Source organism: Anser anser (assembly GCF_964211835.1).
Source record: "Anser anser genome assembly, chromosome: 2".
Taxonomy (NCBI): Eukaryota; Metazoa; Chordata; class Aves; order Anseriformes; family Anatidae; genus Anser; species Anser anser.
This window is the reverse complement of record NC_139721.1, coordinates 45,922,306-45,949,683: the sequence shown is the minus strand read 5'-3', so window position 1 is coordinate 45,949,683 and position 27,378 is coordinate 45,922,306. Positions and strand designations below refer to the sequence as shown.

Genomic DNA, 27,378 nt, shown 5'->3' with positions numbered 1-27,378 from the left:
TAATAAAAAATAAAAAATTAAATGTTTTCTTATGTTTAAATGGAATTTGTTATATTTCTGTTTGTGTCCATTTCCTTTCAGTTTCCATTTTCTTGTGTTCATTTCCTCCTGTATTTCAGCTTGTGTCTGACAAGTTTTCTCACAGCAGTGCTTAAAAATAATTAAGCTATATGTTAGTTGCCTTAATGTACTTATGATGGACTTCATCTTTAAAACAACACAGAGGGAGGTAAGTTAATCATTGATGAAAGGACAAAGGTTTTGATTTATGATATTTTCCATCTTAAGTACCAAGTTGGTCTCAAATGCTGTCAATGCACCTGCTTGCTGACTGGATAACAACATGGACTGGTTTTCTGTGCCTGTGCTCCTAACGTGGCTTCTCCTGCAGGTGGTCTGGAGCCAGGTAAGAAAACAAAGAATACATATTCTTTATATTCTTAAGTAAATGATGCAAGTTGAGATGAGTTTGAGAAGAAAAGACTTAAGTATGTGGTTGTTGCAAAATAAGAAGTTCGTTGTCTTTTTTTTTGTGGAGGAGAAAAAGATTTCTGTTTCCTTGGGATCCTATAGCTGCTATTTTTAATAGGCTTTGTTATACATTAGAAGAGCCCATTTGCACGCCCCATCTGAGCAAAATGTCCACTAGCATTAAAAGTAGTGTTACCAGAATTGTAAGTCTAGAGTTAGAGCCAAGATAAGTATTAAAATTTATTTTGCTACTCCATATTTGAATAGAAATATGGGGTGTGTGTGTTTTTCTCACTACAACACATTTTATATTGAAATTGATGCATTTTTAGCTGCTGGATTTGCTTTTCTATGACCATTCTCTGTTCCTCCAGTCCAGCTAAACTGCTTAATGCCAAAAAATAACAATGACAGCTTTGAGATTTTGTATTTCCTTTCTTTTGTAGAGAAGGTAGTATTTTGCTGATCTTGTGATAATTCATTGTAGAGGCCAGGTGTATTGGTGATACACAATACAATTAATTCAGAGAACAAAAACCAGAGGGTTTTTGTAAGTTCACCTCTGCTGTTAATAGCTTCAGGGTAATTTACAGAGTAAGGTATTCCTTTAAGTGGAATAATCTTATCTTTTTTAATTTATGCAACTTAACTGTCTGATTTTGTGAATCCAGCTCCAATATCTTGCTTTGGCAGTCAGATATTCTTTCTCTCCATTAAGAGATGTTCATATATCTCCCTCAGTCAAGAGTTTAACCCCAACCCCGCAACTCACATAGCTCCCTGTATCCCCCACTGCCTCGAGTCCTACACTTCTATTTCCTCACACATCACAACTTCTTCTTCCCCTGTTACCAAATCTTTGCACACTCAACCCTCAGCCTTGTTTAGATTCCACTGAAGGCTTTTATAAATCATGTAACAGGCGGTGCAGACTGCTATCAGCATCTACAAGCTATCACACATCAAGCTGACTCCTAATAACCAGTTCCTGTGTGAGGCAGGAGCTTAAGATCATGAGGGCTCCTTACTTGGTTTCCATGTTCATTATGGCCAGGAAGAGCTCCGTTCATACGTCTGGTTGCCAATACCATAAGTTACATAGTCTGGAGAAAACATTGGTAAGTTAGGACGTCTCGTCCAAACTACCTGACCATATTCCACATGAAGTCTGTGGTGAGACCAGGAAATTTTCATCAGGTGATTCATCACATCTTTGTGTAGAAGCTCAGCGAGGTACATCATCTTTTAGACATGCCAGGACATCATGGGGGTGCCATACCTATTTTCAGGAGCGATGAATTATGTATACAATTACCCATTTATTTCTCCACTGATTACATGTCTAATTTTAATGACTAAAATAGGTGAGGTGTTTTTCCCAACTGTTCAGGGTGCACTTGAATTACTAAACAGTTAAATGTGCTGACAAGCCATGGTTTGACCCACCTTTAAAGTAACTTAATTCACATGAATCATGTTGTTTGCCAAAGTTAGGGAAAAATATTATAAATGTTCAGAAAAAAATGTTCTGGGTAGATTTAAAAGTAGCGTTGGTTAGACTAAATTAGATTCCTCCTTGGTAAACCTCAGTTCATGTAACCTCCCCCTGTATGTGACTGTGAACTGTGAATCTGTTATTTGTTCACAACATTTTCAGAGACTAGAAATTCATCGTATGGGTCTCAGTTGTCAGGCTGGTGCTGAGACTGAAGCTGTTACTACTCAAACAAGTAATACACAGATACTCCTTTGGGAACTCAGCGTTCTGCTGTTCGGATTCACATGCCTAAGGACCTAATTTTGTTCAGAAACAAGTAGAAAGGAATGATGAAAGGAATTCCTTCTGCGTAAAACATCCAGCGACAGTTTTCAGATACCAGCGACCAGCCTGGATTTCAGTTGCTTGCTGAATGTGGTATTCTTCAGTGATGGACTCATAATTTGGTTTATGCACCATAAATACCACTGGACTTAGCTACAGTTATTTCAGTTTATGAGCTTTGGCTGCAGATAAAGGAGCTTTTCCATGAGCTAACCAGTTTTTACCTTTAAAGCAGTTACGTTTTCTGATTAGTAGAAACGGGAACATTGTAATTATTGAAACTAAAGATATTTCACTCTCCATTAATGGCTGTAAGTTTATTCAATACATATAGCTATGATTCCTCTCCTCCATCAACAATCTTTAACAGGAAAGACCACAATGTGATTTTAATTTTTTAATATTACAAACTTTACTTCTCAATGTTTTTCTCTCACGTTACCTGGAAGTCTGTCTGAGGGCGGGAGTTTAATAGCAAATAAATTGCTCAAAGCACGTACGACACATTTCGCTTGCATACTTTCATCTTGTTTTATAAGCTTAAGTTTCATTTCAAATCTTGAATACGTGGATCAGATACTGTCTTGGGGATATCTTGTGATAAAGGAACATAATGATAGGATATGAGTGCAATAGAATTTCAGAATGTAAGAGACATCTATTGACATTACATATTTATGGGTGATTTGTCTGGAACATATATTTTGTTTCATTGAACTGTATCCATATATATTTATATGGTTATTCTTTTTCTAAATCATTTTTTATTTCTCATGTATCAGTGTAAACCTGAATAACACCAGTTAACTCAGTGAAATATGAGAGCAAAATCAATCCTTCAGCATTTGTGCGTTTACATTTGCCCAACTTTAGCAAGGGTTTTACAATGGACTCATTCACTTTTCCATGATGATACTAGGTTTTTAGGAGTCAGGTATATTGAAACCTACCATAATCTGAAACAACCCAAAACTGTGAGGTACTTGTTCTCTAATAACATGACCGCTTCGGGAGGAATTGGGTTAGGAAACAGATTCTACTCAATGGTTTCTGGAACTGACACATCCAGGTAAAAAATCTTAAACTTCTAAATTATAGCTTCCAGTTTGTTAGGCAAAAAAAAATGTTTCCCCCTCTTAAGCAATCAGAATAAATGACTAAAATCTGAGAAAAATGATGAAGCAACAGTTTGAAATCATTTTAGTTCAGATGAATCAAAAGGATAAAATGAGATTTCAGGCTTTTGTATTTACAGTATTTTTTGTGCCATTTGCTGACATTTTTACAAGACAGTCATTTCAGACTGAAAAAGAAATCCTTCATTAGAAAGCCAAAGTAGGACATTCTGGCAATTTCTATACTTTCTTCCTGAGCCTTTCCCAAATGAAAAAAAAAATATATATATATATACATATATACATATATATTTTTTTTTCTGCATTTGTTTACTGTTTTTATGTGAATCCAATCAGTCTTAGGGCCCTCAGTTATGTTGGCCTTCAAAATTATTCCTATCTTTATGTGCCAAAATTCATGTCTAAAAGAACACATGCATTTAAATCTCTCTTGAATATTCTGGCCATACAATTTTCTTATCCACTATACAGATGGAAGAACTGACCAAAATTTAGTGTTGTTTTGGACTACATGGACTTGATTTTTGAAGCTTTTCAATATTCTGAGCTTGTACTGTTCATTGCTTCTAATGGAGGCTGCAGATATTTACCGCAGTGGAAAAATACATTCTAAAAGATACTACATGCAAAATTACATATAGGAAAGATAGCAAATTATTTATACAGAGAACAAAATCAGTCAGGAGTAGGAGAGGAAACTATAGCAAGAATTAAAGTAAAAATCCCACCCTGCTATACAGAATTGGAGTTATAACTTACTATTTGATGTATCCACAACTTATATTGTCAGGTCTTAAAATTTAAGTGTTGTTTACCTTCAGTTTTTGAACTTCTTTTCAAACATACAAATAAAAACATACAAATTTCATAGAAGTAATAGGTTGTGAAAACTTCACAGGAGCAGTGCTGGGTGACTTGCTTGTTGGGCAACCTGGAGTGGGAGAGTCCAAAGCTGTCACAAGCAAATGAACATCTCCAGTCAAAGGAGAAGACAGTTGGTCCGATCAGCCCAATACAAAGCATGGTGCTAAGTGCCGTTAGTTGAGCATAAAACTTAAACTGTTATACTCTTATACCGTTGAGAGAATAATGTTAGTTGCATTTCATTGTGTGCCTTTCTAATAATACTTTTTTTATTTCCCTCTCCCCAGCCTGCTCCAGAGACTACTGGTGAGTTCTGCTTACAGATCTATTTGTATGCATGGGAGGCAGTCAAAAAAAAAAAAAAAAAAAACAGCTGCTCATAAACATCACTAGGACAGACGCAGATTTATAATTACTGTTATTGTTATTGCATTAATTTTCACACATCATAAAGATAACAGCAAGGGCTGATGTCCTACCTCACTTGTCTTTTTACTTTTCAGAAATAGACGTAGATGGAGGAATTGATCAAGACATCTTTGACATCAATGAAGGTATTTTCTTTTTAAATTCAGTTTCTCTTTTAAATTTTTTTTTTTTTTTTTTTGGTAGCCATAGATCAATAGAATAACTGTATGTTAATCTCCTTTTCCCTTTAGCTTTAGGACTAGACCTTTTTGAGGGAGACATCAAACTTGATGGGGTGAGTTCAAATATTAAATATAACACAGGAACTGTGTCATCGACTTATGCAATGTGAAGTGTTAGTGGCATGAAAATGATTGATGCATCCTGCTCATACTAACAATAAATAATGTTTATGTTACAATAAACTGAAAATGCTTGGGGATAGATTTCTACAAATGTCATAGACAATGAAGGATTTGGGTGGATTTGCAGAAACATTATCCAGAATAAGGTCAGTCTAGCCATTAGTCAATATTATTAACATCATGTTTTCTTCACTGTGGTTTTCATATTTTTACTTTTAAGATATTCAGCAGCACAGATCACATCCAGACAGGGTTATATAAAACATTCTTCATTTATCTGCACAATATTTATTATAAGCCAATTAACTTTACAGACCAGTGCTGCAAAACCTTCATCATATATGTAGATTCACCAAAGCCATTGGAAAATTAGATCTGTGAGTAATACCACATTTTAAATCATCTGTCCCATATCCCTGTCCAATCAATAATATTAAAAAGTATTTGCATAGCTAATGACACCTCAAAGATACCTAGTGAAAACACCTAAATTGTCTTATACGCCTAAAAGGGGTAGTGTTTTCCTCTCCCTTTAGGTGAACTGCTGCTGCTCAGGCATATCAGTGGAAGCAAAGAAAGCACTGGTTAAGGACACAGGAACAAACCCTTGCATTATGAAAAGCTAGAGAGTTATTGATGTCTGTGCTCATTTCAGGATTTTAGATCTTAATGCTTCCCACAGGAGCTGAAGTTCTGCTCAAATGTATCAAAATCTCAGGCAATCTGTATGGAGAAAATGCTGCAGAAATCAGAGTCATTAGCAGAAGAGAGTGAAAGGACTTCAAACCCGAGCCATGGACCTCTGAATGATCTGTCAAAGTCTTTGAATTCTTTGATTCCTTATATGTCTTAAATGGACTTGTAAGAGACATAATGCATGTTTTGCATTAGCGTTTTGCATTAACACTGTTTTAGTTTTTGATCACAAATCAGTTTGTACTGAAAACTGCATACTTGTTTTTTCTCAGATGCAGGAGCGAAACTCCATCATTGGTGACAACTATCGGTGGCCCCACGTTATCCCCTATGTCCTTGATGATAGCCTGGGTACAGTATTTGCTCTTGACAATGTGTTTATGTCATGTTGATTGAAATGTTAAATACAGGTCAGCAAATATCTGTAGCATCTTTTCCTCTTTCTCAGTGCCACACTATAAGTCTAGAGCATTTCCCACAGCGGGATTAGGCCTGGGTGTGCACCAGCAGGATATATCACCTTGGTCTTGGTGCTGGGGTCCCACCTCCTTTCTTAACCTGGATGCTTCTTAACCTGCCGTAAGCCAGCAGACTGGTTTGTTTGTAAAGGCACTTGTCTAAGACATGAAACTGTACTAAGCAGAAGAAATAAAATGGCACTGAAGATCTTTTTAAAGTCAGAAAGCTTACTTGGTCATTTATATCACTTAGAGCACTGATGGCAGCTTGGTATTCTGGCTTGCAAAGATGTTTGCAATGATACATTGCTAGGTGCCCTGCTGTGGGGCCAGGGACACATCACAGCCGGTCTCCATCCCTTCACTTCCACCCAGCTGTGGCTTTGCACGGCAGAGGTGAGTGGTGAGACAGGGAGCATGAGTCCTTGCTGTATACCAGGTGAGGAGACTGTGCCCTCACTACAGAGTGAGGAGTCATCCTTCTGGTCTGTGACAGAAAAAAAAAATCACCCACCCCCAGTTTAGGTTAGGAGCAAAAACACTGAGTGGTTTGAAACCATGCAATCTGCTCAGAGGAGATAAGCCAGACACAAAGTCAGCACGTTCAAGTCCTGGAGAGATTCTATGACAGATATGTAGCTTGCAGTTTGCACTAGCTGAAATCCAATGTCTTCGTTCCCTGTTTCTTTAATACTTGCTCAGATAAATCTCAACAAAGTGAGAGAATTTACAAAATTAAGAACCACACGCTATGATGTATTATATATCTAACATGTCATATTTTATACTGAAGTACCAAAGCAGAATTACAGAGAAACAAAACAGGAAAAAGATAAAATGCCACAACTGCCTAATTTATGGTTTTTAGGTTCCTACTCAGGTCTTAATCTAGCAAAAAGCTTGGTTATTTTAATCAAAGATTGCCGAAGCAAGATCCACCCTTAGGACTTGCTCTATACGGGTATCAGGACAAAACCGATTGGCTCAATATTGACAAGAACACTGTTTGCTTTGCAGAAATTAATGCTAAGGGGCTCATCCTCAAGGCATTTGAACAGTATCGACTCAAAACCTGTATTGATTTCAAACCTTGGGAAGGAGAGAAGAATTATATATCTGTGTTCAAGGGAAGTGGGTAAGAGGAATAATATAAAATAATTGTAATCCCTTTTGGCTACAGACTGTTTTTATGACCAATATTCACTCTAAAACTCATCTGATTGTAATTTTCTAGTTTTGTTGTGTCCTATTTCCAGTCATTTTTAACTAGAAATTGTAGTAGCTTCCAAAACAGGTCTTACCTTGGTAGTAATTAACAATTTCTAGCTGATGTTTGTTTCTAAATACAAGAAGTAATTAAGTCCTTAAAGAGGTAATTTTCTTGGCATGACAAAAGATCTGAAACAAGCCAATTACTTTCTTGACTGATCTTTGTCTATATGGACTGTCACTTTCACATGGCCATACTGAGCATACCTTAGTTTTTAGGAAAAAAAAATATATACCCAGTGGAAATGTGATCGTTTTAGCTGTGGGAAAGCAGATTTGTTTCATTATAACAAATGAAATTCTGTTTGAACAATGTCAGATCAGCATTCAGATATTTTTAAATACTGCACATCATTGAGACATTTTATGGAGGTTTCAGTTTATTTACCTATTTGGATCAATAGTTACGCTATTTCACCTCAAGTTTTGCAAAATAAGATACTAGAAAAAGGTGTCAAAATTGCATCAACTTCTTCACTTTCTAAGATAGTCTCTACCAAACAGTGGAACAGAACAAATATATTCTCCAAGTTATGCTGGACTATTTCTCTCATGATAGATAAGTAGATCAGGGAAATCCTGATAGCCTAGTGAGGAAATTTACTTTCAGAAAGTAATTTCCTGATACAAGAATGCATTCATAAATGGGAAAAGATTTTCTGATAATCAAAATATTTCCCATTCCCTTTATCTTTTTCTGAGATATTTGTAGCAGATAATTGTTTCAAAATTTCCTCAGTCTCTGTCTCTTTACATTTTCTAGTCTTCATACTAAACATGTGATTTTGAAACTCAGTCCTAAAAGATGTATAAGTGGAGACTTAGGAAGCAATGTGTTTTCCCAGTCTAATGATTCTTTGGCTCTTTGAGCCAAACGGAAAACTCATGTAGCTAAACTCTGGAGTTCTTTGTCACATAAATCATGCATTTTCTAATAACTGTACCTGGAAAAAAAAAAAAAAGAACCACAGTATTTAGCCTATGACAATTCAGAGACTTCTGCACAATGGTTCATTTATTAACTTATTATTTATTTCCTATTAGAAATAAATGAGTCATAGTGATTAAACAAGTCACACTATTTGGATAACGTGTCTTGCCTTCTTGCCTGGTGTATTGCTTGCCCTGAAATGTTTCTATTATCTCAGTTATCACAGTTATTATAGCACTAAAACTACCTATGGTCACTATACTTTTTACAAGCCTGAAGTTAAACTCAGCAGACTCCTGAAAATGGCTGTCCAGTTTCAGTAAGCTAGCTTTGGGCTGTACAAAGAAATTATCAGAACAAACCCTGCATTAATTGCCTTTCATTTTATTCCATTCCCATGGTCTGGTATGGACAAGGTAAAGAATACATGAAACAACCCATTTCCACTCTGTCATTCCTAGTTTTTTGTTTGTCAGCTAGGACTCCCCTGGCTGCAAACTGAGGAACTCAGTCCAGAGGGTACGGCACACATAGAGGCACAAAGGTCCTGGCAACCCCATCCAGATTCATAAAGTTTTATTGCACCAAAAAAAAAAAAAAAGATGATAAATCATCTTCACCTTTCTGATCTGGCTTGCATCTATGAAACGTATAGAAAAAGGTGAGGGAACTTTCCTAGCAGGTCACAAAATCCTCGCCTGGATTATTTTTTTGAATTTAAATGAAGTCAACCACAAAGGAAACCACCTGTCATTCTGTTGTCTGCCCTGTATGAAAACAAGCCTGCAGTCTCTGATACACATACACAGTGTCATCAAACCCTATACAAAAAGCTCTCTCCTTTATTTTTTTAGGAGGACGTTGGTGTAAAGATGTGCCTGGAATAACTGCTGCTAATAATTTGTAGACAGTATCTTCACTATTGATGGCATGTATCGCCTTATCACCTGTCTTCCAAAAAGCAGGCTGGTGAGATTAGTGACAGCAGTTACCTCCCTGCTCCTCTAGCCTCTGAAAGAGCAACTAGCAGTGCAGAAAGCATTGAATTGGTGAAACAGGCTCTAACACGTATGGAGAAGCTGGCATTCTCCATCATTTTCTCCCTTCCTAAAGACATCACTCCCTTGGGGTGGTCCCAGGTGTCCCTTGTCCCACTCGCATGGTTTTATTCTCAGCACTGAGTGATGCAGAGTGCACGTTTACTCCTTCTGTGGTTGCAGAATGATGGTGTCGTAGGCATTTGGCAGACTGAAGGCAAGGCGATACTGCATCCCCTGGTGTTTGGATGTGGATATTAACAAGCGTCCAGGATGTGCTCGTAGCCTGCTGCGCTCTACGCAGCAGCTGCAAAGCCAGAGGTGTCTGCTTTAGTATAAAGTGGGCCCAGAACTATATTGGACTTCTTAGACTTTTGCACAATCAGAAAAAAAAATCATAGTCAATATGAGGCCATGTTCAAGGGAAGCCAGTGAAATTATGGATGCTGTATATGCTCCCTCCCAGGCCTCGTGCTGTGATTTTAATGAGTAATCAATAGCTAAGGCCTGTGCTGGTTTGTGGAAAGAGAAATCCTGTAGAGTATGTTGCACTAATAAGTTGCAGGGTCCTACAGTGCCCGGTGTGCTTGCTTTTTACATTTCTGGGGTGATGGGACTGCAAATTCTATGGTGTATTTTGTGCCCTATTAATTTTATGGACCTCATTGGGTAGGTGTTGATTTATTTGCTGCGTAAAATATCAATTTAAATGTGCTTGCTAGTTTGTGGACATGGGGTGCCATTTTATTGGCTTGTGCAGATAGCTCACAGATTTATTTATTTTTTTATTCTTTAATAAAAACTTCCAGCATAGCTGTGGTTTTACACAGCCTTGTGAGTGTGTGTCAGCAACAAGTGCCCTAGCACCATGTCTCACAAATAGCAAGAAAGAAAAGAGGTTATGAAAAGCCCTGTCAGACCCACCAGCCTTTCAGAGAGTAAGCGCTGTCCCCTGGGGTGGACCTGGCCTGGCAGTCGCAACCCCTCACCAAAGCAGAAGGAGAGCACAATGTGGAGAGGCAGCTGAGATGGAAGAGGTGAGAAGTGGCATGACCATGGTTTGTCTGGCAATAAGGCAGGTCCAAAGTGTGCTTGCAGTCAGTTATGATGGTCCAGCTTAGTAGCAGCAAACTTGTTAATTCGCAGTAAATAAATTGTTTTAAATCATGTGCCCATAGTCTTTGATGTTTGTCTTCGTTGCTTTTTTCTGTCACAAATAGTTAAACTTTTCTTTTTTTTTTTTTTTCTGCTAATGAAAACCAATTAAAAGCAATCCAGCCAGAGCTGGAGAACTGCTTATTCATCGAAGCAGAGCTAAGTGTGGGAGGAAGGGATCCAGTAAGGAACAGATCAATGAAAAAGCGCTCACTGTTGAAAATGTAACTTTAGCACTCAAAATATGCCTGTTGAACGGACTGAATCTGGAGTTTGCAGGGCACAGGGGTGGCATGTGTTTCACAGATCCATCTTTCAATCTTATTTCCACGTTAGTTGCTGGTCCTCAGTGGGAAACCGCCAAGTGGGCTTGCAGCAGCTCTCAATCGGAGCCGGCTGTGACAGGATTGGGACCATTCAGCACGAGTTCCTTCACGCGCTGGGCTTCTGGCACGAGCAGTCGCGGTCCGACCGGGATGACTACGTGTCCATCATCTGGGACAGGATTCAGTCTGGTCAGTCACTCCGTTGGTTTCCCATTCGGGCTCTGGTGTGATGTATTTTGGGTTTGGAACATCTCTTTCTGCCTTCCTCCCATGGCTGAAATGTTCTCCTGCCTTGACTTATTTTTCAAGGCCAGCATATCAAGAAATTAAATGTCAAGTGGCATCTATTTGGGACAGACAGCCTCATTTGTTGTTGCTGTGGTTATTACTCGTGTCACGGCAGTTCCCAGAGTCCTAACCAGAAATCTGAGGCCTACTGTGTAAAATGCCGTACAGGCAAGCAACAGAAGAGAGTAATTTCATTTGTTTGATTCTATAAAATCACTATTACTGAGGGAGCCTTTAAATAATTAAAAAATAATCCTGCCCTGCAAAACCTGGTGTGACCAAAACCAGCAGAAAATCTAGAGGGAAGGGATCGGCCTTTCTCTTTCTCCTCTGCTTGCATCCCCAGGGAGGGCACGCAGGCTGGGGAGACCCTTTTTAGGTTTCCGTCATGCAAGCTGTTATTTCGGCAACACAGCTTTCCATTACAACCACGTTGTGGCATATTTGGCACAAGCCAGCCTGTGGCACAGGGTTTCTTAGGGCTGTGGTCGATGCCTACTTCTTCAGCACACCACCATCCTCTGTGGCTTCCATGCAGCTTTGAAAACAAGCCTGAGCCCAGACATGGTGCTGGCCTGGCTCAGGCACACTCAGAGGACTCGCAAGCCCATCAATGTTTATGAGTAGCTTCATGGTGAAAAGATTTCTGATTTCTGAAAAATCCTTCCTTCATGCAGCAGAAATCATCATGTTACATTCCAGTGGCTGAACAGGGAAGCTAAATAAATCTAGGCTAGGATTAAAACAGTTTTACAGAGTAAGTACAAGAAAATGATTACCAAAGAAAACTCTTGGGGGGTCTAATTGGTTCTCTGACACCTTATGTACATCAAAACTTGGTCATCTTCAGCAATAAACAATTTTTCCTTCTATTTTTCCCCTTCAGGTAAAGAACATAATTTCAATAAATATGATGATAAAACATCAGACTCCCTGAATGTTCCCTATGACTATACGTCTGTGATGCACTATAGCCAAACTGCATTCAGGAACGGGACTGAACCAACTATTGTGACGAACATACCAGACTTCATGGATGTAATAGGGCAGCGAATGGATTTCAGCGATTATGATCTCCAGAAACTGAATCGACTGTACAATTGCTGTAGGTTTTTCCATTTCCTTTAAATTCTTGCTTCTGGTAGTTGAAGGAAATAAGGGTGATATATACATGCTGGACTCATCCAGCCACAAGTAAAAGATACGCAAACATATTTGGAGAAGTGAATTGTGTTAAAAACACCAGAAATATTGGTACAGCTAGAAATAACATAGCCCTCCTGCAGAAATACTGCTGTGTAGCTGAGTTTTCTGTGTAGCTCCATTTGACCTTTAGTTAAAAACCAGCTTCTCTCAGCAGCTGATTTTGTTCGTCCCTTCGGTGGCTGTTTAAAACATGTGCTTCTAAACAAAGCTTTTTTTTTTTTTTTTTCCTTCACCCCCGTTATTCCACAGCTGTTCAGACAGCATACAGAAATTAGTGTCTTTGCTGTGGCTCTCATACCTACTCAGTTCTCAAGCAGTCTGTGAGACAGAATGTGTGTCCATGCAAACAGGTTATGGATGCTGTTAGGAAGAAAATGCAAGCACTGAAAATTGTTGATTTTAGTTTCAAACCAGCCCCTTAGAAAAGTGGTCAAAAGATTGGTTTTGCTCACATGGGATTTCTTTTAGAAAGTTGAATGACAATAAGAGACTGGAGAATATAATTCTGAATTGTGACTGTACCTGTTGTGCCCTGGCACTCAAATGAAAACTTTTACTTCATTGCCTCAGTATGCCAAGCAGTGAGTAAGGTCTTACAATTACATTAAAAAAAAAAACAAACAACAATGTATTTTTATGAGTATATGGTTCTGATGGAAATATTTCTGTTCACATGGGTCTAAACCAAACACACACTTGCACTCAGCCTTAGCTTCCAGCACTTGACACACAGTCAATTAGCTCTTACATAAGTGCTTAAAGCAAAGGATGTCTTTAACGGTGGACAGGGTCCTTCTTACTCTCCATTAATCTTATATACTTTCCATAATTCTCACATATTATATAAATTCTTCATGACATTATAACTTTATTCTTAACCAACAGTCACATGTCCTTAGTGAAATAAACTCCATACATGCTGAAACTAGTGACAAAACTCCCACCACCTTCAGGGCAATCAGGATTTACCCTTCACCCTGCTCTGTCACTTGGCATAGTATATATAGGGTGTACGATATCCATAAGTGGTCTTCAGATCATCCACTGCTTGCTCAATGGCCCCTGTGCCATAGAGGACAGGTTCTTCATGGGTCCCAGCCCTCACCCACCCAGTTCCTAAACTGATCCTTTCAGGTTAGAGGAAAGACCAAGAATGCCAGGCAGGTGTTCTCCCAGAGGAATCAAAAGATTTCCTTTTTTTTTGCTGAGCAGGATTTTAGGAAAACTTTAAGCTGAATTCCTGCTAAAGGACTTTGAGGTTAGGAATTGACATTAAAAATTGAAAACTTGGTTCCTAAACTGAAACAAACAAACAAAAACCAACAACCTACAACCAACAGCATAAGTATTCCTGACTGCTACTTTAGTTCTGCTCTGATTTCTTCTTCAGGACATATGATAAAGGTAGATTTCAGAATGTTTTCCCTTTCTAGCATATTATGTAACAGAAAAGATCATGACGTTCCTCAGCCACTGGAAGTTAGGACTCAGCACTCATCCCCCCATGTACTGTCTTCCAGTCCAGCCTTTCACTAAACAGTGAGAAAGTATCTGTCTTTCAGTGCAGATGAGGTTCAAAAAGCCGTTCTCCTGTGTCATTAATTAATCTAAGAAATGGATTGAATGCTGTTGGGTCTTGCTTTTCTCTCTTCTTGTCCTTCAGTTCAGCATGCCATGCCAGCCAGCACTTTTTAATTAGTTAGGCTACAGCTTTCCTGTTTGGGCAAACTGGTTTCATATTTTGTTTCATGTTTTGATTTCAAAGAGTTCTTTCATTTAATAATTCACAATTCTTTTTGCTTTCTTGTTGACACCTTTGCTGTTTTTTATTTATATTCTTTCTCCAACCTTCAATATAACATTTACCATGAAAATCTTTCCTTGTTTTATTTTTATTTTTATTTTTTTACAGCATTGCACAAATACTGTATCTTAAAAAGTATCAGTTATACAACACTTCTGATATCATTGCTATCTTATAGAGTATTGTTAGCTTTCTATGAGGACAGTACAAAATAGCTCAGCAGTGCAAGTAATTTGGCAGCAGTTCAAATTTAAGTGCTTCCCTGAGCTACAGCCTAAGTGAAACATTTGGCATGCCATTGAGATTGATTTTTGTGATACTCAAGGTCCTTTTTTTGTGGTGCAATGAAACCTTTAAACCCAACACAATATTTTATACATAGGTTGAAAAGCAATCATCATGAAACATTTTATTAACTTAGTTATTTTCAAATCATAGCTGGTGTTACACAGAACTCAGTTGTAGTACAACGGGAAAGAAATCTAAGAATAGGGATAAACCTGGACTGTGGGTCTGTGTCTTCTTTTACTCATCCAGAGTTTGATTTAAACAGAGAAAACATTTCATACAGTATTTTCCCTTTCCTAGTCAACGGCAGTCTTCCATCACTTTATTTTTGACTTGTTAATATGCAAACCAGATCTTCAAAATTTGTTTGAGATGAGATATCCACCACTCTCAAATGTACCTTTACCAAATGTTTTTCCAATTCTGCATTTTGAAAATCAAGCAGAATGAGCAATTGCTCATTGCAGTGAAATGCTGTTGCTGTACTGTATTTCAAAATAAGTGCTCCAGTAGGTAAGTTAGTGAAACTTTACCAAAAGCTGTGACCATGTATCACAACCTAAAGAAAGCAGAGGAATGAATGGGAAGTCCTCAGACCTTTTGGCTATGTGAATGTTGATATGTCAGGGCTGGTGTTAGTGTTCCTTTTAAAAATAAAAGATATCATATGATAATTAGCTGGCAGCCTCCTGTGCTTGCTAAGTGCCCAGAGTGGTCCCGATGACATCTTATTAAAGTCAATGTTAATTGCCAAATGCTTTGAGTTCCTGAACTTTATATGTATGAATGCTGATGGTATTTGAAGCCACTGATTATTTTGTATTTGCATTTCTTAGTCTGTCTCTGCTCTTGACTTCGAATATCTTGTACTAAATGTGTGCCGTGTAACAGAGATTCATGCTTTTATTATATTTATTTATTTATTTATTTAATATTATAGCCTCCTCCCTAAGTTTCATGGACACATGCAGTTTTGAACTTGAAAATATTTGTGGCATGATTCAAAGTTCAGATGATAGCAGCGATTGGCAGCGTTTGTCTCAGGTTCCTACTGGGCCTCATACTGATCATACTAACATGGGAGAATGCGAAGGTACGAAAAAACACTGTTCTTATCTCTCTGGGAAATTTTTTCTGCAACGGCAAGTGAGTTGACTTTGCTCTTGGCCTTGTTCTATGTTTATTTGTTGACAGACTACGGTTAACTTTTGAACCAAGCAATATAAAACTGTATAGTTAGGGACGCCATGTGACACATTCTGTTTTCTGCTTATTAGAGAAAATTCAATGTTCTTATCTCTTTTGATCTGTTCTTTAATCTCAGTGTCACATCCTCACAAGAGAATTATGTAAAGTGTTCTAACCTATGGTACAGGCACATCAGAAAGACTGCTGCTTTTCTGAACAACTGCTCAGTAAATTTTTGGAGAGGATTGGTATTTAGCAATTACGTATGTTATCAGGGCTCAGGTGAGCAATCCACAGAGAATCATGGAATTGTAGAACCACAGAATGTCCTGAGGTGGAAAGGACCCACAAAGATCATTGAGTCCAACTTCTGGCTCCACACAGCACCACCCAAAAATCAGAACGTGTGTCTGAGAGTGTTTTCCAAATGCTTCTTGAGCTCAGTCAGGCTCGGTGCCGTGACCACTGCCCCAGGGAGCCTGTCCCAGTGCCCGACCCCCCTCTGGGTGCAGAACCTTTCCCTCACACCCAGCCTGACCCTCCCCTGTCCCAGCCCCATGCCGTTCCCTCGGGTCCTGTCGCTGTCCCCAGAGAGCAGAGCTCAGCGCCTGCCCCTCCGCTCCCCTCGTGAGGGAGCTGCAGGCCGCCATGAGGCCTCCCCTCAGCCTGCTCTGCTCTGGGATGAAAAGAATGAAAGAATGTAGCCAGCTGTTTCCTAACTTGTCAAAGAAAACTGTGAGTTCAGGAGCTTAAACCAGTCCTCCAGAGAGAATATCAACTGTGAATTACTGGCTCTGGGTGAACAGTTAAACGAGAGCACCCATGCTTTTGAGTACAAATTTCTAGAGACAGCCAAAAAAAAAAGAAAAAAAAAAGAGAAAAATAGAGTTCCAAGGAGAACAGTTCTGCCCCTGAAGAACATGAACAAGTAACAGCCCTCAGTCTGAAGATTTAGACAGGATCTAGCTTACTGTAACCCTAAATTTACTGTCTTGTAGCATTATCACGATATGATGTTAAGAATACATGTGCACCAGGACAAATTCGTTTTCACTCTCCTCTACCATTCTTTTTTAATTTTGACAGGTTCTGGCTACTTCATGCATTTCAATACCAGTGCTGTCACACAGGGAAGCGCAGCACTCCTGGAGAGCCGAATTCTGTATCCCAAAAGAGACTTTCAGTGTTTGCAATTCTATTTCTATCACAGTGGAAATGAAAGCGATCTGCTCCATGTCTGGGTCAGGGAGTATTCTTCAGCCCATCCAAATGGTACTTTGAGATTCATTGAACAGATAAAAGGTATGGAATAAAATTTCATTTTGGTTTAATCTATACTTGGTATCCTTTTCAAAGTTTGGGGGGAAATATTGTATGAAAGTGACTCATCTCCTAGTTTTATTCTTTTGCTTCTTCTCTAACTATGTAATTGAATCTCTGCTGGTGAAATTATACTTGATGGATCCTCAGTCAACCGTTTTCCTATAATATAATCAATTACAACAAATTACAAACTCTTGCATTATCAAGATAGTTTTCTCACCAAAATAGCTAAAATTCCATGAGCAGTCATTTTGACTGTTATAGAATTGCTGGTATCAATAGCAACAGATGAAGTTGGTCATTAGACTAAATTACAATGAATAAGAAAGAAGTAATAAAGAAATAGAAAGTATAAGTGCCCTGGAATACCTAACATACGAAGACAAAAAAAAAAAAAAAGATAAATAGAATTCAGCTTACTTTGTCAACAAGGTTTGGAGTGACTTATCCAAAATACAGAATAATAGAATCATTTAATTTGGAAAAGACCCATAAGATCATCAAGTCCAACCATCACCTAACACTACCAAGCCCACCACTAAAACATGTCCTTAAGCACCATGTCCACCAGTCTCTTAAGTACTTCCAGGGATGGCAACTCTACCACCTCCCTGGGCAGCAGACCATGATTTGTATTTTGAAGAAAACTAAGTTTTTGTGGTTTTAGGAGTCTATGGTCTGCAAAATGAGCAACAGATGACAGTTAATGGATAAAAGAGGTCCTTAAGCTAGAATTGCCAAAGTCACCTTTTGATTAAACCATATCCTCAGATATTTCACTATTGTTTGATCTCCATTACAGCTACAACTAATTCAGTCTGTTAGTTACACAAAGGTCTTGGGGAGTTCTTTTACACAATAGATATCAAGTCTGCTTCTTCTGCCTCTTTCTGTGCCTTTAGGCTCAGCTACTGCCCGTGCCTGTTTACAAACCCGAAACTGTTTTTGCTGTCCTGCAGCAGCTCTGGTTGCCTTCAGCCAGGAGCAGGGCAGGCAGTGGGGGCATGACGTATTACACTGCAGTAGCTGTTTTGCTCATTGAACATGAGTCATAAACACCTGTCTTGCAGTGCACATCTGTGCAGTTCAAACAGGCGTTACTTAACACAGGAGGAAATTTAATGGAAAATAGTGGGGTGTTTTGTTCTTGTTTCTGGGATTATTTTTTCTCCTCCTAATTAAAACAACAATAATGAAAAACAGCAAAAAAATGAGATTCATATCTGAGATACATTATATTGTGTTTAGAACTGTTAGGAAAGTGAAGCATGAGTTCTGTACTTGGGATTGGCACTGCCTAGTCCAGAAATGTAGCTGAAAGCCTGGCCTTCGGTTCAGGTGAACAGAAACCAGCCAGCAAAAGAAATTATTTTGCTGCATGTACTATTAACAAAGGATGTCCTACTTTCACTTCTTTCACTTGCCTTAAAAGCCCTTTGTGCAAAAGTCTTTGCTTCTGTGCAAACTGTTCTTGCAGTCAAGTGGGATTTACTAGTGAAGGCACTTCTGGACACAGAACCAGACTTGCACTGAGGTTTTATTACATGAAGTAGGTTTTACAACTGCCGGGCTCAAATTTGAACTTAATATCATTAATCATTTGATGGGTGAATAGTGATTTTGCAGAGGCAAATTTCCAGCAAGCCATTTAAATATCAAAAAAAAAAAAAAAAGTAATAACAAATGGACATATCTTGCAGTTCTAGGCTCCCAGAATCCTCTGCAGCTTTTTTTTTTTTTTTAAGATCTGTTGTTATTCAGTTATTTGAATATATTTGGCTCTGATTTTTTTCTTTTCTTTACAATAACACAGGTGACATTTTGTAAATTTAATTGTCACAACATTTGGACTAATTTAATGCAAAGTTCTTTAAAAATGTAAAAGAAAAAGAAGTCTGAAAACATTACCATTGTTTTCACTCTAATTAAAGAGCTACTATGCATACTAAATCTGGTGAAAAAATGAATTGAAAGAATATGATCTTGCACTGAAAAAAGTAACATCTAGAAGAAAAATGTTCCATCACTTCAACGCCAGTGGAACTGAGGAATTCATACGTAACATTAAGATAGGCTCTCTAGACCTGTACAGTGTTTGATTGTACTGCTTAGTTAGAAATCCCTACTCTTGTTTTTCAGGTGCACCTGCAAATTACTGGCAGCTCCATCACGTTTCTTTGAATGTCACAAGTAAATTCCGGGTGGTGTTTGAAGGTGTGAGAGGAACTGGCTTGTCAACTGGAGGCCTCTCTATTGATGACATCAACTTGTCAGAAACACAGTGTCCTCACCACACCTGGCATATCAGAAACTTCACACATCTCCTCAACACGAGTCCTGCAGGGCCAGCAGGAAGAATATACAGTCCACCTTTTTACTCTAGTAAAGGGTATGCTTTTCAGGTCAGCTTGTATGTAAATGGTACCACAGATAACCCATTTAATTTAGCAACGTACTTGCATTTGATTTCTGGAGCAAATGATGATCAATTGCAATGGCCCTGTGCATGGCAACAAGGTACCACGATTCTGCTTGACCAGCATCCTGATATTCGTCAACGGATGTCAAACCAAAGAAGTATAACGACAGACCCTCTGAAATTATCAGGTTAGTTAAATTCAGATGTGCTATCCAATACATTTAAAACAGCCAAAAGATAAGGAGTTAATTTTTTTCTTTGTGCAAATTAGTTCAGCTTTTTTAGCTTCTGGAATGGGTCATTTCCTTGCAGCAGCAATATAATTGATCCACAGACAAGAAAAATTTGAACATGTAAGGTAGGTTAAGCTGGGACCCTCAGTTTTGAAGTAGATTCACATAAGAAAGAGGTGGGTCATCCATGCCTAACATTTCTTTCATATGCTCTGTGAAGATGCATTTATATCTGCTTTAATGAGAATGCAAGTCTTCCAGAAGGCTTGAAGAGAAAAATACTGAATTAACAATATGCACAGATGATAGCAGGTGAAAGTGTAGCCCTTAAACACATCATCTCCCTCCTTGCAAAAGGAACTGGTGTCAGCGCAAATCCAGAAACCAGATGGACAAAGTACTGATTCATATTACATAATCTGCACTTGTTCAAGGTGTGACAAGATAAGGAGCAATTGTCCACAATAACTCGGTAAGGAGGCAAATTAGGTAAAGGTGTAGCTCTGAGAAATGTTAGGAAACTCTGTAAGGAGATATATTAAATTAAAATGACATGTTCAGCATTGGATAAAGACTGAATTTAAGCCAAAATGATTTTCTGCATCAATATAAAGATTTTGCCAAAAGAAACCACCTCCACCACTGTATTAGCTTCCTGGGCATTCAGACTACAACATTCATAAATGAAGGAATGCACTAAAATTTCTATTTCTTGGTATTATTTAAAAAATAATAATCCATGGTTGACATCCATTATTCTCTGACACTCTGTTTCTACGTTAAAACAATGTGGGTAATTTAGAAAGCCTAAATGGCCTCTCCTGTAAATGAATGATGATCACATCAGGTTCCCCACAGATGGTTCGCACTTTCCCTGTGCTCTCTGCTGTTATGGCCACAGCTCTCAGCCCTTTTCCTTCTTTAATGCTGCGGACTTGCAGTCTGTTTGTGCTCTGCCCCTTATCCCTTGTTTATTTATGTATTGCTTGTAGCCCCAGATTCCTGAGATAAGCCTTGTGACTCTTATCCTTTCTCTAATCAGTAGACATACCGGAGCAAGCAATTTGATCTCCCTGCTGGATACTTTTATAGACAATCATGCTCAGCTTTGAGATTTTAGATTTAGGGTCTAATGAAGGGGACAGCAGCAGCCTGTGATCACTTGTGTTGTTCAAGTACACTCTGTCCTCCATCCACATCAGCAGATGTTCTTTTTTTTTGAGAATCACCTAATTAATACATTTTACAGATGATTCATGTGCTACTCATCTTCTTGCCCAATACACTTGAAAAGGACTAAAAGAAAAAAGAAAAAAAAAAAAAAACACAACAGGTTTTCAACCAGCACTCCAATAACTTCATCTCCAGCAGGCTCTTTTCTCAATACCTCAGATCAACCCACTGAAAAACTTCATTGTCTTGTGTGTCTCATCAGTGTGGAATCTCAAACAAAAAATCTACAAATTGTAGGCAGTTTCAACATTGTTTCTACTCCTTGAGTTTCAGGTAATTTATTCTCATCTCCCTCTTCATGATGTCCACGAGCAGAAGCAGGCAAAGTAGGGAACAGTCTGTCTTGAGTGTTGAGAGAGGCTTTAGTACTACTTTGCAGCAGAGATTAACTGAGAAGGAAAGAACCCTACTGAGAAAAAAATCCAGAGTGGTCCCACACTCATATTCAGTTATTTTTTTTTCCAGATTCTTCATTAACTTATTTTTGGGATAGGCCAGATAAAGTGGGATTAACAGCTTCTTTTCCCAATGGAACTACATTCATGAGAGGTCCAGGAAGTGGAATAAGTGCATTCTTAACTCATCAGAGACTTAGAAGCCGCAACTTTATTAAAGAAGACAGTATTTATATTCTTTTAACAATGGAAGGTATGTGAACATTGATGTTAGCTGATATTCTTAATAATACAGAAAATACACAGTGTCACATACTAACTAGTCACAAGTACTGTAGATATAAATACATGATGTACTTTACATGAGCAATTTTGGTGTTACTGATGTATCTAAAATCAAATCATGTATAAATAAATGTGTGGGTAGCTACATCCTTTTTCTAATCCATTATCTCATGTGTAGGTTGAAATCTAAGTGTATAAAATGATGCTACTCCTGTGCAAATTATTTTGAATAGAGTACTGTGAATAAGATTGTCTGTTTAAAAAATTAAAGAAATTAGGACATTTCCAAAATACATCATGCTCTTGAAAGTTAAAAAAGACTTTTTATCCATTATACCAGAGGAAGATATAGGGTAGTTCACACGATCTCTGCTCTTTATTATTAGAACTTATCATTCAAATAAGAGGAAAAAAAAGACATAAAGTAAAAGCCTTGTTTCTTGTGTTTTCTCACGCAGATATATCACATCTAGTATCAGCTCAGCCAAGTGTCTCACCAACCTTTGTTATGAATACTTCCACTGCCACCACCACCACCACGCCCACCACCACCACCACCACCAAGCCCACCACCACCACCACCACCACGCCCACCACCACCACCATGCCCACCACCACCACCACCACTACTACTACCACCACCACGCCCACCACCACCACCACCACTACTACCACCACCACCACACCCACCACCACCACCACACCCACCACCACCACCACCACCACACCCACCACCACCACCACAGCTAAGCCTACCACCACCAAAACACCCATCCCAACAGCCTCTGACACCCTGACCGAAGAGCCAGACACAGATACTCCAGACTCCTGTCCAGACAACCCGTGTGAAAATGACGGTGTCTGCGTTATTGTAGATAGAAAAGCAGTGTGCAGGTAACTGTCTTTATTCACTCAAATACAATTTTAGTAATGAAAGCTTCTAGTAGAATATGTCTTTGTTCCTAATGAAAGGAAAGACAGACTATAGCTAATTAAAAAAAAAAAATAATCTCCAAAATCTGTTATTGCAAGAGACTTATGACCAGTTTGGGCAACAAAGTTCCTATCCTTGACATTTGACCATTTTGATGTACTCTGTTTGACTTTTCTGTAAATTATGTTTAGAATGTACTTATTTTGACTGATATGTTGGTCCAATGTTATGAAAAGGACTGCGCATCTCCTCAGAAGTCTATAGCAAAATCAAGAGTTAAATATAAATGCACTTGAAACAAAATAGGATTTGTATCAGTATAAAGTATTTTTAATAGCTCTCAAGCAGTGTAAGCAGAATAACTTTATTTTAAAATTTTACTCAGAGATATTGTGTAGAGAAAATTATGACCACAAATTAACCAATTCTAGTTGCTTGCTTTTAAACCAGTGACAAAGGCTGAGGACCAAAATGCTTGTTTACCCTGCAAGGAAATGAATAGCAACTTCTTTTAATCCTCTGTGGATTCATTTATGCAACCCACCTGGCTGATTAGCATTGTTCCTGCTCTCAGACAAACTCTAAGGCTGAAGATAGTAACAACATGCTGTGAAGCAGTGCCAAGGCAGGTAGACGGGGGGAGTGCTGTGAGGCAAATGTCTAAAGGCCAAGAGCAGCAAGAGCCGGTATGACTCACTGTTATGTCTCCCCATTTAGGAACCTTTTAAAAACAATTCTGTAAAGGGGCTTGTGCAACACAACAGAAGCAGGTCATGAGTGCAAGAAAATGTCAAGAAGCTGTTCCAAGAAGAAAAAAAAAAAAAAAAAAAAAAGTCATTCTGAATGTTATGCTTGATTTCAGAATTTTCTGACATCTATTGTCTGTTTGAAGCTCAAGTGCCTATGTGTCCTACATGTCACGCTGGAGAAGTGTGTGACCAGCAGTCACTTTCTGCTCTAATTTTCTACTGGAAAACTAGAGGGGATGTGATAATAACTCTCTTTAAGCCTGATCACATAAAGTCCAATGGAGTCATTTTCAGGGCTGAGCATGTAGTTCTGATTAAATTATTTAGACAGAAAATGGAAAAACAATGACATAAGGAATAAAAAGGGTTAGAAAGATAGGTGCAGTTGTGAATTCAGTAGTACTGCACATATATTTTTTCAGTTAGGTCATTGGGAACCTCACATGCTCATGATAAAAAGTTTCAGAGCTGAAAGTGATGCTGAATAAGGTGAAGGACTCAAGGCTTGGAGGCTGTGTTTAGTGCAAAACCAGAGGATGGCTAGAATGTTAATCTTGCCTTCTTTGGGGGAAGGCAGAGACAGCTCACACGCGTTCTTAGAAAATAAGCCCCTTCTGGCAATGAGAAGGTCTGACCAGAACTTACACATCTACTAGTGGAGAAGTACTGAGCAGGGAGAGGGCAATGTGATGGGTCAGCTGGGTCAGTCTTAGAAAGGGGTAAATCCTGCACCTAAATTTTTCTTCGGGTGCTATCAGGTCGATGATACAGAGTCTGGCCTGTGGTCTTGACCCCATTTATCTTGCAAGTTCGAATTGCTGCATAAGGTGAGTTGAAAATTAAGAAGGCAAAGAGCATAAGAGAAATCAGGAGGATGAGATTTCCTGGAGGGTGGTAGATGTGACTTGATGGGATAAGAGCAGTGTAAAGCTTCTAGACCAGTTCCCCTCTGAGTTTATTCAGCTACTACCTATAAAGGCTTTTTTAACTGACTGAGTGAAGAAGATAGAAGGGCTTTGTGTAAAAGCTGAGCATGCCAAAAGGCAGAATTGCATCTGGATAGGAGGCAATTAGTATAGTGGAAGCAAATATTACATGATAGTGGTTCTAGTGACAGGTATCAGTTTCATGGAATGGAAATTGAGCTTTCTATCAGCAGAAGTGCTATAAACTTAGAGGAAAAGGAAGCAAATGAGTGAACTGAGTGACTCATGGGGCTTGTCTGTTGGTAGCAAAAGACCATTCTGTAGCAACAGCTCTGCAGATCAGCTGTGGCCAAGCCTGAAACAGACAAAAAAATCAGGCTGAAGCTCAGGTTTTCCAGCAAAGGCTCTCTTTGTCTTATAGAAGAAATGACCTGTAAAACAGTGGGAAGCTGAAGAAAGGGTACAGTCTATCCAGATAGGTAATATGGATAAAGTTTGGGATATAGAAACAGCACATCAGATATGCAATATTTTAAGTAGTCTTTTCATGCCTTCAATCTTTAAGTGACACCACACATTTGTTCTTTTACTTTCTAGATGTCCAGCAGGGGATGACTGGTGGTACATGGGAGAAAAGTGTGAAAGGAAAGGCTCAACTCAAGAAAACACTATAATAGCTGTTTCTTCAACCATAACTGTATTCGTTGTTATGCTTATTGTCACTATCACAACTGCGGTTTGCCTTAAAAAGAAATACAGCAAAGGAAAGGAAAAAGTAGAGAGCCTGACTCTAGAAGAACAAGTATGTATTTTGCCTTTTCAACAAAGATTATATATATTTGTTAAAAGCAAACAGTCAAATTCAGTAAAAAGTAAGCTGGAGTATGTCACATTTTTTAAGTCTGAAGACTCCAGCTTAAGAATTAAAGAGCTCTATTAAGTGCTACTAATTTTTCAAACACCAAAAAGCCACTTAATTCAAAACTCCTCCTCCACCCCCACCAATCTTACTGCCCTGATGGGAGCCTACATCGAGTGGGAGTTTGTGAACAAATACATTCATTTTCAGCTTGTAACTAAATTGTGTCTTTCCCTTAGTGAACTTGCATTTCATCTATTACAGCATTTTCTGCTAAATGCCAAAACAAAAAAAGAAAATTAATATCAATTTCCTTATTCAATGGACTTTCTGTATACAAGGAATGAACTAGCCATGGCTTAAGAACAGGTGAAAATAAAGACTGAAGGTTAAAACTGACTGGATCAGAAGTAAATAAGATATACAAGCTTGTTTTGATAGGAAGGTTCATAAAGTCTCAGACATCCAGACCCTTAGTTTAAATAGTGACTTAATCTTGGAAATAACATGAATGACATAACTTAGAGAGACTTACAAGGCCCAGGAGAAATTTTGTAAGCATATCGATGAGGAATAGCCTTACAGAGATCAATTTGAATTTTGTCCTAACATTGTTTGTGCGACGTGCTGTTGAAGTGCAGTAGGTCTTTGTAGTGCCAGATACTGTCACTGTTACTTTATGTCTTCCAACAAGTTATTTCATTTTCTTTGAAAGTAATTTTTTTATAGTATACACATACTTCCCTTCCCTACATACATGTCTTTTAAGATGTTTTTTTTTTTCCTATTTAGAATAAAACATCCTTCTGAAAATAATTCAAACAAGCATCAAAGACACAAGATGAAGATCACTGAAAAACCCCAACTATGTCATCGTTCTTTCTGTTATTTTAAGTTCAGACATCATGATAAAGGTTTGTAAAGTCTGGAAGATAATGCATCATCTGGATAAAATACTGGGCTAATGCCAGTGAAACTTCTGATAGTGTTGTGTGTTGTTGCCATGCAATGCAGAAAGAAATGTTTTGTGTGACATGCCTGTCCTGTTCTTTAATTCTATATGGACATGAAGGAAATGGGTAAAACTGTGTCCTGACTTTGAATCAACACAGTAAAGTCCAAGTTTGCCATCTTATGATAGAGTTGCCCATCATAAAAGAGAACCGGACTCTGTCATCCAGGGCTACCCAGGAGTTCTGAGTTCTGTTACAGTTGTCAGCAGTGTGAGAGTGTGTGGGGTGTGAGAACATCTGTTTCATGAAGTCATTGGGTTTTGATCTACTAAATAAATTTAAAAAAATAATAATAATAATGAGGAAAGTGCTAAATTAACTGCACAGACATGCAAACACAGGAGACAATAATGAGGACCCAGAACTCTTCAGCCACCGATTGATGGGCCATTAAAGGAACTACTCAGGCATAGTCCTGAAGAATGTGAACCTGAACTACAAATCACAACTGATAAGAAGGGGAAAACACAATTTGCATGAGTATAATAGGTTATATGAGGCTTCTTGGGATATTGGCTATCTGAAGGGGATTGTGGGTTTATGTAAAACTCGTTATGGGACATTTGAGTGAAGGGCAAAAAGGTCCAAAGGAAAGGGGAGGATTGTGATGGAACAGAGAGGTAGGCATGTGGGAAAATAGTGCCAGCAACTGCAGAGACCACCATACAAAAGAGATCTGCATGTCAGCAAATGGAGATCACAGGTCTTAGGGCACATAAGTCTGGATGCTAGCATGTGGAAGGATGGCAATGCAAGAGGTCTGTGTGCCAGTTAATGGGGGACTGTGGGCTGCAGAGCTTGGAGGTCTGAAATGCCAGTGGCTGGAGGGACTGGGGTGTGTGTGTCAAAAGGTCTGAGTGCCAGCAGCTGGAGCCAAGGCCATGGGAACCACAGGTGTAGGTCTAGGTAGCAGCAACCAGAGAGCTTGGGGTGCGTGTGGGGGTGTAAGAAGCTTTAAGTGCCAGCAACTAGAGACCTGTGCTTTTATTTCCTCAGTTAACTGAAGCCTTTGTTTGTGTGTTTATAATTAGTTAGCAAACCTCAAGCTGGACTAGCTGGCAAGTAGGAGGAAATGCACATATGGAAAGACTTTCGGTGTGAGTTGGTGGTTAGGTTACGGAGCCCAGGGTTCAGACGTGGGTATTAGGCAGACCAAGAGCTGCTGCCTACACTGCTCTGTGTGTGTGGCAGTCTGTGCAGCCAACTGCATTAGGGACCTGTCTGTATGTGTGTTGTGCATCATGGATGCACGGTACCCTTGCTAAAGGCAGACCTGCCAGCTGGAAGAGCAGCTGCA

The 27,378-nt window shown here is 38.8% G+C and overlaps 1 protein-coding gene across 1 annotated transcript; it reads left to right on the top strand.

Moving 5' to 3' along the window:
• The first annotated feature begins 111 nt into the window (after nucleotides 1-111).
• MEP1B (meprin A subunit beta) lies at nucleotides 112-27,378 on the top strand. The gene is made up of 15 exons (XM_083827145.1): nucleotides 112-406; nucleotides 4,581-4,599; nucleotides 4,797-4,847; nucleotides 4,953-4,996; nucleotides 6,035-6,113; nucleotides 7,238-7,355; nucleotides 10,949-11,127; nucleotides 12,113-12,331; nucleotides 15,465-15,617; nucleotides 16,799-17,014; nucleotides 19,175-19,642; nucleotides 21,386-21,568; nucleotides 22,059-22,494; nucleotides 24,807-25,011; nucleotides 25,861-27,378. The coding sequence occupies exons 1-15, from the start codon at nucleotides 344-346 to the stop codon at nucleotides 25,876-25,878; spliced, it is 2,451 nt and encodes an 816-aa protein (XP_083683271.1). The 5' UTR covers nucleotides 112-343; the 3' UTR covers nucleotides 25,879-27,378.